The 19,424-nt window shown below is 57.6% G+C and overlaps 1 protein-coding gene across 1 annotated transcript in view; it reads right to left on the bottom strand.

Moving 5' to 3' along the window:
* TNFRSF1B (TNF receptor superfamily member 1B) overlaps window positions 1–19,424 on the bottom strand; it is a 35,586-nt gene that overhangs the window by 7,529 nt on the left and 8,633 nt on the right. The window contains exons 2-8 of the mRNA XM_016149445.2: window positions 8,399–8,498; window positions 6,522–6,650; window positions 5,900–6,049; window positions 5,291–5,384; window positions 4,687–4,925; window positions 4,098–4,175; window positions 3,505–3,539 (exon numbers count right to left, since the gene is read on the bottom strand). Coding sequence (XP_016004931.2) covers window positions 3,505–3,539; window positions 4,098–4,175; window positions 4,687–4,925; window positions 5,291–5,384; window positions 5,900–6,049; window positions 6,522–6,650; window positions 8,399–8,498 — 825 coding nt within the window. The remainder of the gene's footprint in view (window positions 1–3,504; window positions 3,540–4,097; window positions 4,176–4,686; window positions 4,926–5,290; window positions 5,385–5,899; window positions 6,050–6,521; window positions 6,651–8,398; window positions 8,499–19,424) is intronic.

Genomic DNA, 19,424 nt, shown 5'->3' with positions numbered 1-19,424 from the left:
TCCAGAAGGAGATACGAGTCCAGGTGTGCTCTGAGTAGCGGCAGAGTACCTGATCCCTCCCTGGCCTGGCCAATCACCGAAGCCCCTGGCCCCCAGCCCCGCCCACCAGGGCTGCTGCCCCTGCAACACCTGAGCCCTGGGGAGCCCTCAATATGCTGAGGCCACATATGCTTACTCTGGGTTGAGAGGATCCTTAGCAAACAGTCCCCGTGACGCCACAGAGGCCCAGAGAGTGGGAGTCCCTGCTCAGAATCACACAGCTGGTCCACGGCGGGGGCAGAAGGAGCCTGAGTCTGGGTCCTTGACTGGGACCCCAGTCAAATCCAGGTACCTGAGCTGCTCTATTTCCACTGCATCCCGGCTCCCTGGTGCACCGCGCCAGCTTTGGAGGGAGGCAGGCCATTTCTAGTTCAGGCTGAACTTTGCCCAGGTGGTCTGACCTTGGCCGTTGGACCCCACTCCTAGCCCTGCTCTGGGCTTGGACAGGCCGGGGAGGAAAGAGCATCCAAATGTCATTCCTCACAACCCCCAGAGAAGGGGCTTTTTGGGCCTGCGTCCCGCTCCGCCCGCGGCCTGGGCCAGGCAGAACAGAAACCCCCAAAGGTCACAGCCCTCCCCTCCCCCGAAACCACAAGCTCCAAAGTTCAGGCAGACTCTGAGTGGGGCAGATGCATCCCGAGTCTAAGTCACTGGGCTGGGACCCCACTAAGAGAGGTTCCTGAGGGGGTTCATGCCAAAAAACGGGATGTCCATCAGCCAGCCCCGCTCACCTCCCAGCACCTCGTGGTCCAGCCCTGCTGTGAGCAGAAGCAGAAGCCCCGGCAGGGCCACCGACTGGGTCCTCCGGATGCCCACTGGCTGCGTGTCTGTCTGTATGTGCAAGCATGTGCTCATGAGGGTCACGCACTTCTATGTTCAGGTGTGTGGGTGTGTGCAGTGCAGATACGCGTGTGTCTACGTGGGATGGAGCGTGTGTGTGCGCGTCTGTGAGAGGTGCAGTTAGTGTGTGTGCTGGGGGTGGGCGAGAGGAGCTCCCCTAGGTTTGCGTTCCAGGCCACTTTCATTAGCAGTGCGACCCTGGGAAAGTTACCTCGCTTTTCTGGGCCCGAGTTCCTGGGCCACGACACCAGAGCGACAATCACGCGGCCTGCATCGCAGCAGGATAAAGGCCGCTCAGAACTGTGTCTGGCCTGCGTTCGGCACCTCGCCAACGTCCACTCTACTTACTGAACCTGAGCTCGCGAGTGAGTGAGTCTGTGGGGGTGACGGCGGGTGAGCTCGCACTTGTGGCTACGCCGACCTTTTCTAAACAAAGGGACAACACTGTCCCGCACACCTCGGAGTTACTTCTGCAGCAAGAGGGACAGGGACAGCTGAGTCGCCACGTTCTCCCCCTCGGGGGCCTAGGCCTTGTAGTGGGGGCCACTGTCGGCCAGCTGAGGCAGGGCGGGGCACAGGCGAACCAAGGGGGTGGGAGCCTGGGGACGGAAGGCCGCCTGGGAAAGTGACCAGCCCCCTGCCGCGGGCTCAGGTGCTTGGAGCAGCCTTTAATGTCTGGCCTGGCAAAGCCTGCAGATCCGGACTGAGTCTCATACCTGGGCTCTGCCCCTTACCTAGTGGTCTGACATTATATGGGTAGCAGAACTTCCCTGAGCCTCGGTTTCTTCATCTGTAAAACGGGGGTGATGGTACCACGTAACTCCTAGGGATGGGAGAGGCTGCAGCCACCGCACAGGCCTGGGGCTCAGCCAGCGCCGCGTGGGGCCAGCTCAGGCCTGCGCATGCTTCTTCCCACTTAGTTAAGTCCTGGGTAGCTTGAAAGTGGCCATAATGGGTGTGTTTACAACACAGAAATGAGCTAACAGGACCAACAGGGTTTGGGGTGTTTCTCCCTGCCCAGAAGGCCAGCTCCCAGCACACGCTGGTCTCTGCGAACAGCCGCACGCAGGACATAGCGGACTTGGCTCGCACTCAGTGAACGGCAAACTCAGCGGAGGGAAAGGAGCAGCGGAGGCTGCCGGGCACACCCGGGACGCCTTCCCTGCGCTGCGCATCGGGACCCCCTTGGTGGGAAAGAGGACGTGGCAGCTGGGCTGCGGGCGCGGAGCCTGGAGGACACACTCGCCCTGCGTGCCACCACCGGGCAGCAGCTGTCGGCACCACTGAACCGGGGCCGGAGAGAGAAAGCAGTGGCATTCGTGCGCTGGGGGGAATGAGGAGCAGTGCGAACCCCCACACCAGTGCTCACACACGGTAGGGCAGGCCCTGAGCGCTGCGCCGGGAGGCCGGAGACATACTGCTGTGCGACACTGGACATGCCACGTTCCCCCTCTGTCCCTCTTTACTTGTCAGCAAAATCACGACATGAAATCGGTCCTGGGTCCCTACCAAGTTCAAAGCCCTGCACGAACCTCAGGCGCTGGGCCACCCAGGGCTGAGCTTCCCCCTAGCACGGCGCTTCTCAGGCGGGAGTGACTCTGACCTCCGGGGGACATTTGGAAAGTCTGCAGACGTTTTTGGTTGTCACTCCTGGGAGGCAGTGCTGCTGGCAGCTAGTGGGGAGAGGCCGGCAATGTTGCTAACAGCCTGCCAGGCACAGGACGGCCCCCCACGACAGAATTATCAGGCCTCAAATACCAACAGTGCCTTGGCTGAAACATGCTGCCCCAGCAGGAGGGGGGACATGGAGGAAGCTCCCGGGCCTCTGTTTCCTCGTCTGTGAAACTGAGTAAAAACCCGACCCTGCCTACCGAGGTGCAGCATGACAGAAGCCACCGAGTACTGGCTTACGCCACGGCCACGGCCTCTCCCTGGTCCCCCTCCCCCACTGAGTTTTTGGTTACTTGCAGCCAAATGCCTTCGTAATGGAGAACTGAGGAAATGCTATGTCAGTGTCGGGTTGTTGACAAAAGTCCTCCACGGACCTTATTTTATAAAAAAAAAAAAGATCAAAGGTCAGCTGCTTTGGTTCAAGTCGGAGGACCCAGGGGCCAGCCCACTAGCCTCCATCTGAACCCCAGAGATGGCGCCCGGGGCTCTGCGTGGCACCCCAGCGCTCGGCTTGAACACCACTGCTCCGTGAGCACCATGGAGCCGCCGAGGACGGAGGCCGGCTGCGTGGGCGGCACAGCCCTGCAAGCCGGGACAAGCAGCGCCGTCCCGTTTAATGGTGACGAAACAGAACCACAGGCAACTTCGCGTCTGCCCCAGGTCCGAACAGAGGTCCATGACCTCGCGCTCGCCACTGACACCATTGACCCGCCTGCCCCCTGCCTGATGCGGCATTTCACACTCAGTCTCCCGTATGAGCCCACGGAGGAGCTGCCTGAGCCCCGAGGACAGATGCCGGCTGGCCTTTCTGCAGCGTCCTGGGGCTCTGCCCGTCGCCTGACACTGCACAGACCGACCTACAGAACGTGCTGCTTCCTGAGGGACAACCTGAGCCACGGAGGAGGCGAGCAGGGGAGCGGGAGGGGAAGGCGGGGCGGGGGTGGGGGCACTCACCACCTTGGCTTCTCCTTGCAGGCAGAAGGGATTCTCTGCAAAAAGGAGAGAGGGGACAAGTCAGGGAGGGTGAGTTCCTCAGGCCGCATCCGTTCTAAGAAGGCAGCATCAGCCCAAGCAGAACCCACAGGAGGAGGCCCGGCCCTGGGGGCACCAATTACCTACCAGACAAGGCCCACGAAGACCCCACACCCAACCCTCTCGCTGGCTGACATCGTTCCACTCCCCTCCACCACCCCCAACGATCTTCCGGTTCCCCGCCCTCGCTCATGCCATGCCCTCGGCTTAGCTCGCATCAAAAATCCTACCCAGCTCAAACGTCACCTGCTCCATGAGGCCTGAATCCCCCAGGATTCCCAGACAAGAATCCTGGACTCCTGCTCCCTGGACAGCCCCGACAGTGCTTGCTGTCATTAGATAAGTCCGTGGGAGCGTCTTCTGCCCCAGGTTCTAAACTCCTATAAAACTGAGACTACCATATCCCATATAAAGCTGTGCCCAGCGCTGGACCCATAGAAAGCACCCCAGAAAAACTTCCTGAACAAACGGATGCATGAACAAATGAATGAAGGAAAGAAGAAACAGAAACTTACTTTTCTTCTGGGTCATGATGAAACAGTTCACCAGCCCTATGATCAGCAGTCCCAAGGCTGTCACACCCACGATCAGTCCTGGAAGGGAAAATGAAGCTCAAAACAATTGCAAAAGGCAAACTCGAATGTGATCCTTAGGACCCAGCAGATTAGTCAGTGACCAAAGATGTCTGGGGTTGTCTCAGGAGGGGCGAGCCCAGTCCAGAGGTCTCAAATTCAATTACGAAGCAAACGAACAGAAAACTGTGCCAAACAAAACATGTCTGTCGGCCATATTCAGCCCGAGGGCCACGGTCCGAGATTTCTGGCCTGATGTGTAGTTCTAACCCCACCGAGGAAGCCCACAAGGTGACCTGGCCCAGCCCCACTGTCTTTACAACCTAGGGGTTCATCAGAACCGGCCACCAGGAGACCATATCCACTTTGAGATAAACATTGGCCCCACTCCTCTCTTCACCCAAGGGTTCTTAGTGACAGCATCCATCCGCTCTTGGAAGAAGACAAGTCTCACCACCACAGAGGGCTCTAAGTCTGTCTCTGAGCCAGAAGGGAGAAGGGAGGAAGGATGAATGGGCCCCCTTTGACTTACCAATTGGAAGAGAGATGTTCCCTGTGCTGAGTCCTTCGATCGGGGAGCTTGGGACCATGGGGGACAGGACAGTGGTGCCTGGAGCTGTGCCGGGGCCCGGAGTTGACTCCACGCGTTGGGATCTCGTGGACACTGGCTGGGTCCGGAGGGGTAAGCCTGGGTCCACTCTCGGGGTAGGGAGCACAGATGCACAGACCACATCCATGCTTGCGTTGCCGGGGATGGCCACGGAGCTACAGCTGGGCAGAGAGGAGGCTCGGTCAGCGGTCAACAGAGGACAGAAAGGCTCGGGGTAGCCGGGCTCACTCGTGGGAGCCGGGATGATGGGGGAGTGAGTCCATGTACCATGCCCACTTTCGGGGCTGCCCCTTCCTGTCTCATGCTCCCCACTCAGCCTTGACTTCCGGGGTAAGGCTACTGATTACTGTGTGTGCTCTGTCCTGGGACCCTGCCCCTGTCAGATAAACCCATCCTGGCATCGAACAGGGCTTGGCAAGGAGGTGAATGGGGGGGTTTCGGGCACCGTGGCATAGCTCTGGACCCCACCATCGCCCAGGGACAGTCCCTCCCTGCTCCTCCAGGACCAAAGGACTCAGACACTCACCTCCGGTGGGGCCTGCAAGTATCTGTGGATGACGTCGTGTCAGAGAATGTCCCCGGGGCACAGGGAGCGCACACCACATCTGACGTCGGAGTAGCTTCAAGGGAAAATCAGAATCTGTCACCAACTCAGATGTTTAATATGTAGAGTCAACTCCAGGGCCCAGATCCACGGGTAGGCCTTGGCACTGGAGCCTGAGGGGCAGTCTGAGGGACCCACGGACCTCTGCCTGCCCTCTGCCCCTTAAAACACACACACACACACACACACACACACACACACACACACACAGCTGAGCAGTTTGTCTTTTAACTAATTCTAGTGATTTCCTCCTGGTCTCCAGAGCCACCTGGGTTCATCTTCCTGTAGCAACACCTGATTGTCCAGTAGCTCAGGGCTTAACTGAGCCATCTCTGGATTCCCCAGGGCCTAGCACACAGCAGGTGCCTAATCAGGTGTGCTGGAAGAAAGAATGAATGGGGGACGGGTGGATCCATGGGTAGCGGGCACTGGGCTACCACTGACAATGTTCTTGGCCTGGGCTGAAGAGCCAATGCCCATGAAGGAGAGTCCCAAGGGAGTCCCCAAGGCCTGCCGGCCCCGGTCCCATACCTGGTCTGGCCACGCCGGAGCCGGGGTGGCACTTGCTCAGTGGCAGGCACAGCCGGCACCCCTCCTGCCGTTTCAGGGTGCAGTACCAGCCTGGCCTGCAGGTGCATATGCGGTTCTGCGTCCGGGTGCAGGCTTGAGTCTCCATCTGGTCTAGAGGAGCAGCAAGGCAGCCCGGGGTCATTCCCGCCTCCGCTGGCCCTGCCCACGGCCACGCCACTCTGCCCTCCCAGCCCGCTCCCCACCCACAGAGAGCTCTGATTGCCACCAGGCCGCTGGCCCCACGTCTCCCCGGCATGGGGCAAAGAGCACACTGGCCACAGAGTTCCATGGCCACACAGTAGCATGAGCGACCATGCCTGCTCTCCAAGGTACCACTTCCTCAGCTCTAAAATGGGCACAGTTCCCCCACCACGCTCTTGGCCTGCTTGTCCTATGTGGCTCTGGAAGAGGATTCAGTGAGGCGCAGGATAAAAATGCCATTGAAAAGCCGGTGCAACCTGATGCTCCATGGCATGGGAACGACAAGCCTGGGGTAATCCCAGCCAGCTGTCAGCTAAAGGGGCTGGAGCGCGCAGGGGCCAGGCCAGGAAGCTGGGGACCACCCCTCGCGGGGCACACTCACCGGAGCTGCAGCGGGAGCCACAGCTCAAGCACTCACGGACCCAGTTCTTGACCTGGGTGTACGTGCTGTCCTCGCAGGGGGAGCACACCGTATTTGAGGTCTTGTTGCAGAACGACTGTACGTGGTAGCCTGAGAAAGCAAGGGTCGGAGGTCTCAGTGGGGCGGGGCTTCTGCCCAGATCCTGGCCTCATGCACCGTTGCCCGGAACCCCAGAACTCGGTAGCCTAGCTTCAAAGGCTCTTTGGCGGGGTTCCCACTCCTTCACATCTCACGTCTAGCATGCGCCGGCTGTCGCCCTTATCACTGAAACCCCGCTGCTCGTGAAATAGCTCCCCATCTCCCCCTGCCTCTTTTCAGATGCCTGGAATTCCACCATTGGAAGTGCTTGTTGTTAGTCAGTCACATTTTTGTAAGAACTGGTTTGCCAGCTCCTTTCTTCTTTATGTGTAGCTAAAATTCTCCCCCTGAGAGCATAAACTAGAGGCGGGGAAAGGAAATAGAAATGTAGTATAGTTTCCTATCACGGCCTGAAGGGAAGGCATGCCAGGGATGGGAGGACATCAAGGCAAACCTTGAAGGAGTTTCTCTTCTGAGCCTTGAGCCCGATGCTGCCATATCATTCACTGCTGTGCTCATCTAGTAACGCCTTACAAAGCCCCTGCCGGTTAATAGACTAAAGAGTCGCTTCTCTGGAAGTCTCTTAAAATGGCTGTGGAAAGTGACAGGTAGAAATGTACCTGCCCACACCTCAGGCTAAGGACCCAAGGCTTTCCAATGGATCCTGGGGAATAAAATCTAAACTCCTTACCACGGCCCCTGCCTACTTACTTACTCAACTCCTTCCCACACGCTCGCCTTGTTATTCCTCACATTCACCAAACAGGCTCCTCGGAGCCTTTGCACTTGCTGTGGCTCCTGCTGGCCATGCTGTTCCCTTCGCATGTGCATGACTCACTCCCTCGCCTCCTGCACGTCTCTGCCCAAGTGCCAGCTCCTCAGAGTGGCCTCCTCTGACCACTGCGTATAAAACACATCCCACTGCATCCGTCTCCATCTGCCTCACCCTGCCTTGTTTTCTTCAAGCGCTTATTCTCCGATACGACCACACATCTATTTCTGCTGGTGGTGTCTTTCTCTGTGCCTCTACTAGAACGCAAAAACCATGAGGGCGAGGATTCTGTCTGCCCTGCCCTCTGCTGTACTCCCAGCACTTAGAACAGTGCCTGACACTCAGTAGGCACTTTATCAATGTTATAGGAATGACTGTATGAATGAATGAATGAATGAATGAACGGATGGACGACACCAGGAGTTGCGCCACCTGGCTCTTCTGAATGGGGCTGGTCCTCGAGCCCGCCATCTGTGAAATGGGTGAGCATTCACTGATTCAGTCCGATGTGTACTGAGCATCTACTAAGTGCCAGGCATGGTGCCAGGTGCTGGGGCTGCAGAGGAGAAGAAGCCCAGTCCCTGTCCTGGAGGAATGCACAGTGGTGGTGACAAAAGACGAGCCAGGCTGTGACAGTACCGGGCGAAAAGAGCCGCTGCTGTGAGGGACAATGGAGACCCCTGGGAGGTCCAGGGAGGGACCAGATCTGGCCGGGCAGTACGGGCAGGCTTCTGGAGGAGCGGGCAGCCAAGCCCGGGGCTAAAGGATACATAAGAGTTTCAGAGAGAGAGAGTACGGAAGAGAAACAGCATGTACAAAGGCCCAGAAGCAAGAGGGCGCCTGGGGCCAACTCGGAGAACTGGAGGAGTTTGGGAAGAATCCAGGACCATGACCTGCCTCCCCCGCCCTTGCACGCACACTCCCTGCGCGGCGTCAGCCCCCAGGGACCCAGCCAGTCTGAGGGTCCGGCGCGGTGGCTGTCCCTCACCAGGAGGACACATGTTGCAGCACATCTGGGCCCTCTTGTCATAGTAGTCTCCCATCTGGCACGCACTTCCAGGCTCCAGGGCATAGGGCATGACTGCGACCTGGAAGGAGAAAGGAAGGACAGTCGTCAGCTTGGCCACCTGTGGGTTCTGCCAGGCCCGATACCCAGATCCCATCCCACGTCCTGCAGGTGTCTGGCTCTCCCCCTGCTGGGTGGGGCTCTATCCACTGACGGGGGTGGGGGGGTGGGGGGGGGGGACTTCTCCCTTTGCAGGGAGAGGCGGAGGGATTAGAAGGAAGCGCCCCCCCCCCTCCTTTTACCTCCCGTCTCCCTCCCTCAGTGCAGCACACGCGCTGAGCCCGCTGGCCAGAGGGTGGGCCTGGCTCCCTGACTCCCCCGGGGCTGATTCGGGCCCCTTCTCCTCTGACCTCTGACAGTTGGACGCGGCCCCTCCTAACAATCATCTCAATGTGCTGAAACGGGAGACCAACGCGTCCTCCCGTCTTGTGCGGGTGCCTGTGCGAGCGTGCACACGCGCACACACGTCTGCGATGCACACGGCAGAAATGACGGCCTCGTCGTCTCTAGACCCTCAGCCTCCAACATGAGGCCCACGCCAGAGATGGCGCTCGTGAGGTAAGTATTTGTTGATGACGGTGGCAACCGCTGACCATTTCTTGAGCACTGACGGTGCCAGGTGTCCAGATCCCCTATACCAGCAGGACACCCACCCCCCCAGCAGCCACGGGTGTTGCCTGAGAATGACCTCCAGCCTTCCGGAGGGAAGGAAGCTGTGGTAGAGTTCGAGCTCACCCCGCTCCTCCCTCCGGCCACTCCCGCCCCCGCCCACCACCTGGGAGTTGTGACCGCTGGAGCCTGAGGCAGCTGGGCCCTTGGCTGGCCTCTGCCCTGAGAACCGGCCCACAGAAAAACCCAGCTGCCTTCCCGCCCGGCCTGGCAGGCAGCCCCAGAGCCACCCTGGTGTCACGACAACCCCCAAGGGCCAGAGTTTCCTGCTGCAGGGCGCTCTGGGGATCTTCTTGTCCCCATAATCTTGCCCAAGCTGCCTCCCCCACCTAGGTCCGACCCCTGCTTCCTGTGACAAAACTCCATAAGTTCCTTCTGACAGCACCCGCCCCTGAAGGCTTTCCTGCCCACACCCCTCCCTGAATAATCACTAGTGCCCTGAATCCTGACCCTCCTCCCTCACAGCTTCCAGCACAGAGGGCTGTGCCCCGCCCCCCAAAGATGGGCACCCCCTGAGGCTGTGGGCTGGGGATCGTGCTTTATTGCCCCAGGGCCTGGCATGTCTAGGTACTCAGAGGTCGCTAATCCAGTGGCCTTCACGACAGTGTCATTTCTTGGAGGGCTCCGCCCCTGCACCAGGGCCATGAGGCGCAACCATGGAGCACGCACCATGCTGGCCACCCCTGAGCCCTTTGTTCATTCCCAGCGCAAGCCCAGGGCCAAACCCCAGGAAGCCAGGTCCAGTGAGGGCACTGGAGAGATGCGGGGGGATGGCAAGGGAGGTGAGATCCTTTCCGCATAACCTAAGAGTCTAACAATGTAACTGGAATTCCGGCCTGGACGATAAGCTCGCGTGCCCATGGCTGCACACGCGTGCACACGGCACACGCGTGCACACGGCACCTGCACTCCACCCCAGTCTGGTCCCGGAGCAGGCTACCAGGTGCCTGGATGACAGGTGCAGCAGGGCTCCCGAGAAAGTGTACCTTCTGCGTCTTCCTTCACAGGCACTGTAGGGGAGGACCCGACTATCCCCCCAAGGCCCCCAAAATGGGCCTTCCCTGCAGGCTGCCACCATGTGGCTTCCCCAAGGGAAGTGAGGCTGTGCCTCCCCACTCTGATGCTGCCTCCGCCCCGCGTTCCCACCCCCCGACAGCATGCCAGAGGACAGGGAGGGGTCACGCAGGGTGGCCGGCACAGGTCACCTCATGCCCCGCTTCCCCGCAAGTGCCCTCACAGTAATCAGGGGAGCCCCTCACTTACATGGGGCCTGAGAGCCACAGGGCCAGGGGGGCTCCCGGTGAGAGGGGAGAGAGACCCTGGCCTCCCAGGACAGTCCCTGGAGGGCAGCAGAGGAGGTCCTGCCCGGCTGGGGGAGGATTTCCTGTCAGGGCCCAAAGGCCTGATGGGAAAGGGCATTGTCTTGGCCAAGTTTGTTCTCTCTTCACCCGCAGGCCAAGGGTTCCTGGACAAAGGCCAGAGCTGGACCCCCACGGCCCCCAGGCCACTGCCCGGGGCCTTTCCGCCTTTCCGAAGCCTCCCCTCAGGGTCTCTCCCTGTGCATCTTGCTCTGAAGCCCTTCCCTTCACTTCCTCCTGCTGCTCCGAGGTGCGGGTCAGCCCTCCCTTGAGCAATTTCTAGGCCTGTTTATCCTCTTGGACAGAAAAAAAAAAAAATTTAAAAAAAACCAGCCCTGTCATGGCTAAACAATGAGGAACAGAAAGCCCCTCAGCTGAGCGGGACAAAAGGTCACTCCCGCCACTGCAGGGCTCTCTGATCCAGAGCAGAGGCCCGGCAGATGCACAGCGCTGGGAGCTGGGCCTCAGGTCACCACAGGGGCCACACAGGCTGCGAGTTCCTGGAGGTCCCCAGCACATGGCCAGCAGCCTCTGGGAAACATGGGGCTGCAGAAGCTTCCAATTCCTTTGGCTGGTGTGGGGGAGGCTCAGATGCACGCACCACCCACCCAACCACAGAGAGCGATGACTGACATTTTTAAATGAGGAACTACATCGGATAGAAGTTGATTCACTCAGCATGTTTAGGAGACCCGAGCTTACAAACCAGGGTCCCCAGGAGAAAACTGGGAAATCACTGAGGAGCGTTAGCCACCCGTTTGTAACAGGCGGGCAAATGCGGCTGGAGACGGTAGGTAGTAAGATAGGTGGATGATGGATGGATGGATAGAAAAATAGACAAACAGGTAGATAGGTGGGTAGATAGATAAGTGAAAGGAAGCAGGGAGAGAAGGAAGAAAGAGAGGGAGGGAGAGAGGAAAGACCATCTAACACCCAATTTATGAGGCAGGTCTGATTGTGCCTATTTCACGAAGGAGGAAATAGAAACAGAAAGAAGCAAAGCCACTCCCCTCCTGGTCTCCCAAAGGCTCTGGTGGCAGGCTGATGGAAGACAGTGCACAAGGAGGCCCTCAGGGCCCACCCCTCACCCACCGCGGGCGGGCCTCAGAGATGCTTCCAGTCGAGGTCTGTGGCCCCATTTCCTCTCCTCCACATGGGCCTCGTCTTCCTATCATGGGAGACGCCTGCAGTCAGGAGCGGCTCATGTGCACCCAGCACCCACCACGCCCTGGGGCGGCTGTGCGAGCTTGATCCAGTCTCATAGAGGCTCCTCACCAACACTTCAGAGATGCTCAGAGAGGTGACAGGACGTGCTCAAGGCTCCACCAGAAGAGCTGTCCTCCTTCCTGCCCCCAAAGTTACCTCCCTTCTCTCGGCTCTCCCTCCCCCTTGACCCAGGCCCAGGACCCCAAGCGGCCCCCAGAAACTCAGCACCCCCTCCCACCACGTGACCTCATCACTCCTCCAGGTTCAGCTGCAGCTCTTCAGGGAGGAAGGAACATAATGGGACATTCGTTAAGTTCCTACTAGGTGCCAGGCAAGGTTGAGGGCACTTTACAGAATCCCACTTCAGCCCCCCAAACCAAGCGGGCTTGTGCCCATTTCACAGCTCAGGGAGACCAAGTCGCTTGTCTGAGTTCATCGTGCAAGGAGAGGGCGGAGCAGGGATGTGACTTGCCCTGGCCCCACTGGAGAAATCGTTGGCTCCCTCCGCAGGGCAGCCGAAGGAGCCAGCTCCCAGGATCTCCCCTCTGAGTCACTGCCATGTCAAGCCCTCATTTATCCACTTCTGTGCCAAGCAGGAACTAAGGCACTGGCTCACATGGACACACATGCTCTCTCTCACTCAGGCTCTCTCTCTTACACACACATACACACACACACACACACACACACACACGCATACTATGCTGGGGACCCCTCTTGGCCTCGGGCCAACAGCCTGTGACCTCAGCTCTGACCTGGAATGCCAGGAGACCACCAGGAACCTCATAATGAGCCGCTCTTCCGCAGCGGGCAGTGCCATTCAGCATCTAAGACTCAGCTCTTCCCAGAACTGCCTGGGTCCCCAGGCTCCTAACAGGGCCCATCCTCTGGCTGGCAGCTCCTGGGCAGGAAGGAGCAGGGGCAGCAAAAGCTCAAAGGTAGGAGTCTGTGAACACTGAGGGTTGGCCCCGCTGATCATTTAATAGTGGAGAGATTCAGGGGGCGAAGGTGGAAATGTTCATTCATTTCTTCATTCATTCAACATTCTGAGCCCCTGCTGGGCAGACCGTCTCAAACGCATCCAAGTCCCTGTCCTGTGGGGGAGACTCAGTCACACGCAGAAGAAAAATGTGAGGTGACAGTGGGGGCCCAGCGAAAAAGAAAGAGCAAGGTGGTGTCAGGAGCAAAGGGAGGAAGTGCTCGGCGTGTCCCGGGCGCCCCAGGGAGGCCAGGGTGTCTGCGAGGGAGCCAGGAGACAAAACACAGCGCAGCGCCTTGTCCTCTTGTCCTCGGAGTGTGCTCCAAGCCAGCCGGGCGCCCTGCAGGGTCGTTTACAAGCATCGCCTTGTGAGTCTTTATCCCAACCGGGAGGTCGGGAGGTCGGTACCGCGACTGTCCCCACTCACTCAGAACACTGAGCCTCCACCACGAGGCCGCCTCACCCGGCCCGGCTGTGCCCCAGCATCAAGGTGACGCCTGTGTCTCCCCGAACCCCAGAAAGAGTAGACTTCAACCCTCCAGGCCCACCCCCAAGGTCTTCCCTCCCACCACTCAGGCACTCCCTCTGGCTTCTCTGTGCCTCAGTTTCCTCATCTGCGAAACTGTGGTGGGGGCCTGGATGGTGCTCTAAGCCTTTTCCGGCTTTGGCAGCGACTTTTTGTTTTTTGAGTTTATTTATTTTTTTTTTTGGCCTTTCCAGTGTTTTTATTTTAAATAGCAGAGATAATTTTATATAGAATATTTTAACCTGTGTTTTTCTAATATTTTTTAAGTGCTCACCACAATAAATCTAGTACCCCTCTGCCCCGTACGAATTTATTATATTATTGACTATATTCCTTATGCTACACTGTATGTCACCATGACTATTTTGTAACTACCATCTGTACTTCTTAATCCCTTCCCCCTTTTCCACCAACTCCCTGATCCTCCTTCCAATCGAGTAACCCTGAAAATGTTCCCTGTACCTATGAGTTTGTTCCTGCTTTTTTGTTTATTTTGTTCTTCAGATTCCACATATATGTGGGATCACGTGGCATTTGTCTTTCTCTGACTTACTCCATCCAGCACAATACCCTCTAGGTCCATCGTCCAACATCCTTTTCCATCCCCGTACTTTTAGTCTGTGTCTTTTAATCTGAAGTGAGTCTCTCACAGGCAACATATGTAGGGGTCTTGTTTTCTTATCCACTCGGCCGCCTCATCTTTTGATTAGAGCACTTAATTCCTTTTCATTTGACGTGCTTGTTGATAGATATGTACTTATGCTATTATTCTTCATTCATATTTTTGATACATAATTTTTCTTCTTATTAAAGAAGTCCCTCCAACATGCCCTGTAATACTGACTTGGTGGTGATTAATTCCTTTAGCTTATTTTTGTCTGGGAAGCTCTTTATCTGTCCTTCAACTCTAAATGATAGCTTTGCTGGATAAAGTATTCTTAGTTGTAGATCCTGGGTCTTCATCCTGTCCAGCATAGTTTCTTTTGAGAAATCAGCTGCCAGTCTTATAGGAGCTGGCTTGTAGGTGACTAACTGCTTTTCTCTTGCTGCTTTTAAGATTCTCTTTGTCTTTAACATTTGGCCTTTTAATTATGATGGATCTTAGCGTGGATTTCTTTGGGCTCATCTTTTTTGGGACTTTCTGAGTTTCCTGGGCTTGTAGGTCTATTTTCTTCACCAGGTTAGCGACGCTTTCCATCATTATTTCTTCAAACAGGTTTTTCATTTCTTGTTCTCTCTTCTTCTTCTGGTACCCCTGTGATGTGAATGTCGTTATGCTTGATGTTGTCCCAGATGCTCTTTAGAGTATCTTCATTTTTCGCATCCTTTTTCCTTGCTGCTATTCTGAGTGGGTGTCGTCTGCTACCCCATCCTCTATCAGTAATTCGAGCCTCCGTTTATCCACTCTGTTGACTCCCCCTAATGTATTAATCATCTCAGATTCTGCAGTCTTCATTTCTGACTGGTTTCCTTTTATAGTTTCCATCTCTGTTTTTATGTTTTTTATCTCATTGTTTAAGTTCTGCGTTCATTTACTCTTCCCCTAAGTTTCTTGAGCATCCTTGTGACCAGTGTTTTAAACTCTGCACCTGGCAGATTGCTGGACTCCGCTTTGTTTAGATCTTTTTCTGGAACTCTGTTTTTTTTTTCCTTTCATTTGGGACATGCTTCTTTGTCTCCCCATTTTGGCTTCCGTTCCTTGTTTCTTTCTATGTACTTGGTAAATCTCCTAAGTCTCGCGGTCTTAGTAGCGCGGCGTTGTGTAGCAGGTGTTCTGTGGGGCCCCATGGCACAGTCTTGAGAGGGCTCCAGCTGCAGGCCAGGTTTAGCCCCAGCCCGTGCCCCTCCAGGACCACCTGGTAAGAGTCAGCAAGCAATCCACCCATGGCCACCACCTGTGCTGCACTTATAGATTCCTCAAGAGGCCATGCCAGAAACCAAGGCCAGTTGCTGCCAGTGCAGGGCTTGGAGCTGCTCAGTAAGAGGCATAGGGCACTCCAAGAACACCACTGGATATGGCTGGGGTGGGGCCGCAAGTTGGGAGCGGCAGAGGTTCGGGGAATCCTGTGGGCAGAGCAACCTCTGTTGTCCAGTTCGATGATGTCTCAGCTACGGCAGTGCCTGCGTCTGCACCCTGGGAGTGGGGAGGGCTCAACCAAGGAACCATGGATACCGCCGGCACTTCTGTCTGGGAGAAAGCCCCCACTCCGACCCTCGCCCCAAAGCCTGACTACGCAGCATGCCCTCGTATGTCCCTGGCGCCTCCTGAGCAACCGCCTCAGTGCCGGAACTCAGAGAGAGCGAGTCTGTCACCACGACAAGCTGGGAGGGGTCCCTTTAAGAGGAACATCTGCACCTGCCGGCTGCAGTTGCTGTGGCCACTGCGTCTCGGCCTGTGCGGGATCAGGCAGCCTTGCGTCTCCGCCCCCTCCTACCGTTCCAAGGTGATTTCTCTTTTCTCTCCCTAGTTGTAGGGATTCTGTTCATCCAGACCCCAAGTCATTCTACTTGCTATTGGTCCCAGGCTTTGTCGCATTTTTGTGTGGTCACAAGAGATGTACAAAGCCTCTACCCTCTACGCCAGCGGTCCCCAACCTTTGTGGCACCAGGCACCGCTGCTCCTGAGAGAATCTAATGCCTGATGATGTGAGGTGGAGCTGAGGTGGTGATGCTGGCGATGGGGAGCGGCTGCAGATACAGACAAAGCTTAGCTTGCCTGCTGCTCACCTCCTACTGTGAGGCCCAGTTCTTAACAGAACATGGACCGGTACTGGTCCACGACCCCTGCCTAAGCCATCTTGACCAGTCCTCCAGCTCTGGCTTCTTAAAGATGGGTGTCAAAAAGCTCAGCCCCTCCCGAGACCTCATGTGGGCCACCCACCCACATGAGAGGTGGAAAAACTGAATGAGCTGGGAGGTGGGGGCTGGGGGTGCAAGCCAAGGCTGACAGTGGGTGTGGGGTGGGGCTTCCATGCCTCAGCCTCTGCCCCTCATCCCCTCTTGCGGGGTGAGAGCAGTCTGGGAGGAAAGCCGCCAGACACGTCTGTCCCCCTAGTCACGTGCATGCCTCAGAGGAGAAACATCAGACTCAGGTGAAGTATCCAGGAGCATATGCTGGTGCGAGGGGACTTGAGGACATCATTTATTCTCTCCTAGACTCAACACTGTCACCTGTAAAATGGCGACGCAATGCCTTGCCCTGCCGCCCCCTGGGGTTTTTGTAGGAGCAAAGCCAGAGGGTGTTTGTTCATTTGGGTCCACCATCTTCTCCCAGACTCCTGGGGACCCATGGCGGCACCCTGAGTGTGTGCAAAGGCCCCGAGCTATAGACGTGTGTCAGAAGGAAGATTATAACTGGGCTCGTCCCCCCCTGGTCTGGGCTGAGAACGGGCTAGGTGAGGACAAGACCCTGGGCAGCAAGGTGCCTGGTCCTCGTGAGGTGCTAGATGGCCTGTGTGGGCCTTGCAAAGGAGGGGACGAGGGTGGGGAAGTTGACCTGTGACCCTTGGAGTTATGGGGTCACCCACAGGCTGGCCCCCCGCCAATTCCTTGAGAAGCCTAAAGTCAGGAGACCATGGCAGGCCAGGTATACGACAGTGGGGCGGGGGCGTCATTGGAGCACAGAGAGGGGGAGATTCTCATCGGCTGGATATGAGCCTCCTGGGGTCGTGGCCCAGGTTGTCTCAAAGGGGTTTTACGGAAGAGGAACAGCTGGACAAGTGACGGGACCCCAAAATAAAGACTCTAGGTGAGTGGCCAGAGGACACGGTGTCCAGGATAAGAAACAGCAACGTGGCTGTGAGTCTCTGAAACAATGCAGGCCTCAGAGGCCGGCCAAGAGCAGACTCCCGCCGGGTGAGGCTCACTCGGTGAGTCAGGCAAGACTTCTCCTGCCTGCTGCTCCCTCCCTTCCCGACTCCGCCCCTACCCTCACCCTGGAGGAGCAGAAACCACAGCTAGCGGCAGGAGGGCTGGAGGAGACCAGTTCACGTGAAGATGCCACGCAGGTCTCTGATCCTGAAGTCTGTCTCTTGGGAACTGGGCAATCCTGCACCAGCTGACTTCCTGCTCAGAGCAAGACCCAGCCTGTACCCCAAGGTGGGGGCCTGCAGTCCCTTCTCCTATTTATAAATAGACAATGAGAGGAAGACAAAGAAGGGCAGGCCTGGGAAAGGAGGAAGAAGTGACCGCCATCAAGACGGTGTCACCGAAAGTACTTAAGATTTAAAGTGCCCTGTTCCTTCCTGGCCACCATTCGCGGGATCTTTGGGATCTTCGAGGCTTTTTCGTTTTCTGGAGACTCCCTTTAGACGCCGGTACCCATGGGGAGGGGTCACACTCCTAGCCTCTCCAGGGAGCGCCCTGGGCAGAGATTCCAGGACAGCCAGCTGAGAGCGGGGAGGGGACAAGGTGGGAAGGACGCCACAGGGAGAAGCTTCAGGCTTCGGGGAGTGGCGCGCCTCTCAGATGCAGCCTTCGCTCAGAGGCTCGGAGCCGGCCAGACCCCGAAGAAGTGGCTGCTGCGCGCGCAGTGCTGGGCGCGCTCGCAGGCGTGCGTTCCCCCCTTCTGTCCCTGTACCCACTCAGCGAGGTCAGTGCGACCCCATTTTCAGAAACACGGAAACGGTTCCAGAGCTGCGACATCGTGTCCGAGTCCGCGTGGCCGGCCAACGGCAGACGGGAGCTACTCACAGGTACACCTGCCTCTGCGTCCTCGGACAATTTTATGCCCTGTGACCATTTTGCAGATGAGGGGCCCAGCTGGGGAGCGAGTCCTCTCAGGGAACACGCCGTGGGCAAGGTGCGGGTGGGGTCAGTGGCTCTCCCAGGCTCCTGGATCTCCAGGGTCCCAGGGGCAGACACTGCAGCTGTGGGGAGGGGCAGAGGTGTCTGCCCAAGAACCAGGGTCCCCTACACAGGTGGAAACTGCCTTCAAGCAATAGAGAAACCACTTCATTTGCATGGCAGGTCCCCGGGGCCCCGAGGCGTGGTGGGAAGCGGCAGAGCCGCTGGGGCCTCCATCTTAGGGGGTTTGTGGGAGCCCCGCACACTAAGGGGTGCAGCCACATCAGGCCAGGACGACGCAGTGACGACGCCAGGGCCAGGCTCCCCTGCCGTCATGGAGAGGTTCAGCATCTGCGTCAGGAGGGACCAGCCACATCACAGGCCGTGGCACAGGGGTGACACATCCCACCCCCGCCCTGCTCCCTGTGATGCCGCCTTAGAAGTGAGCCGGGGGCAGACAGGAAGCCTGGGCTGGTATCCGGTACTTACTTAACACACCGCTTTCTGCTAATGCCCAGACACAGAGACTCCAGGGCGTGGTGCCTGCCCCCAGGGAACCCTCAGTCGGGTTGCAGAGAATGCCACAACCCTTCCATTCTCCCAAGGCCTGTCGCTGCCACCTCCTCAGGCTCCCAAGGCTCCCACATCCCCTACCCTGGCCATCTCCTGCCAGCTCATCATCCTTACCCGTGGTCCCCGGCCTTTCCAGAGGGGCCTGAAGCCGCCTTCCTGCATCCAAGTCTGGCCCTGCCTAAAAGCTGCCACGGGCCCCACTGCCTCCAGGCCGGAGCTCTCGGTCCTCAGTGCCCCGCCTGCCAGCATCTCCCACCTCGCCCTGCATCATCGCCATCACCACCTCCCATACTGACCAGCACCCGGCTCCTCACCCTCCTCTCCACCTTTACTCCTGCTTGTCCCTCTGTCCCGCCCCCTTGCAGGGCTAACTCCGGCTTCTGTCGGGAACGTTCTCTCTCCACCAAGCCCTCAAGGAAACCTCTGAGCCTCCAGATGGGGTCAGAGGTCCCTCCTGGGAGTCCCAAGATCACCCCGAGTGTCTCTCTGTACAGCCCAGACCACTCTTCGGTTCATTGTTTTCCTGCGTCACCCCAGTAGGGCGGGGGCCATGTCCCTCTCTACACACACGAGTGTGAGCTGAGCCAGACACCCAGGTTGCGCTCCCAGCTGTGCCATTCACCACCTTCAGCTTTGTCATCCATAAAATGGGGACCCCCACACAGGGCTGTTATGATTCACTGGGTCGTCTTGTGTCAAGTGCTCAGCACCGAGCTGGCCGGCAGTAAGAGCTGAGCGTTACTTGTAGGGTTTTTATTACTCATCGCCCTACACCCAGCCCAGTGCATGGCCCGAAGCAGGTACCTAGCAGATGCTAAACTGTTGAACAGAAGCAAACATTTTAATTTCCAT

The sequence above is a fragment of the Rousettus aegyptiacus genome, unplaced genomic scaffold, assembly GCF_014176215.1.
Source record: "Rousettus aegyptiacus isolate mRouAeg1 unplaced genomic scaffold, mRouAeg1.p scaffold_m13_p_1, whole genome shotgun sequence".
Lineage (NCBI taxonomy): Eukaryota > Metazoa > Chordata > Mammalia > Chiroptera > Pteropodidae > Rousettus > Rousettus aegyptiacus.
Note: the sequence above shows the minus strand (reverse complement) of the source record. Positions and strands in the feature narration are given on the sequence as shown.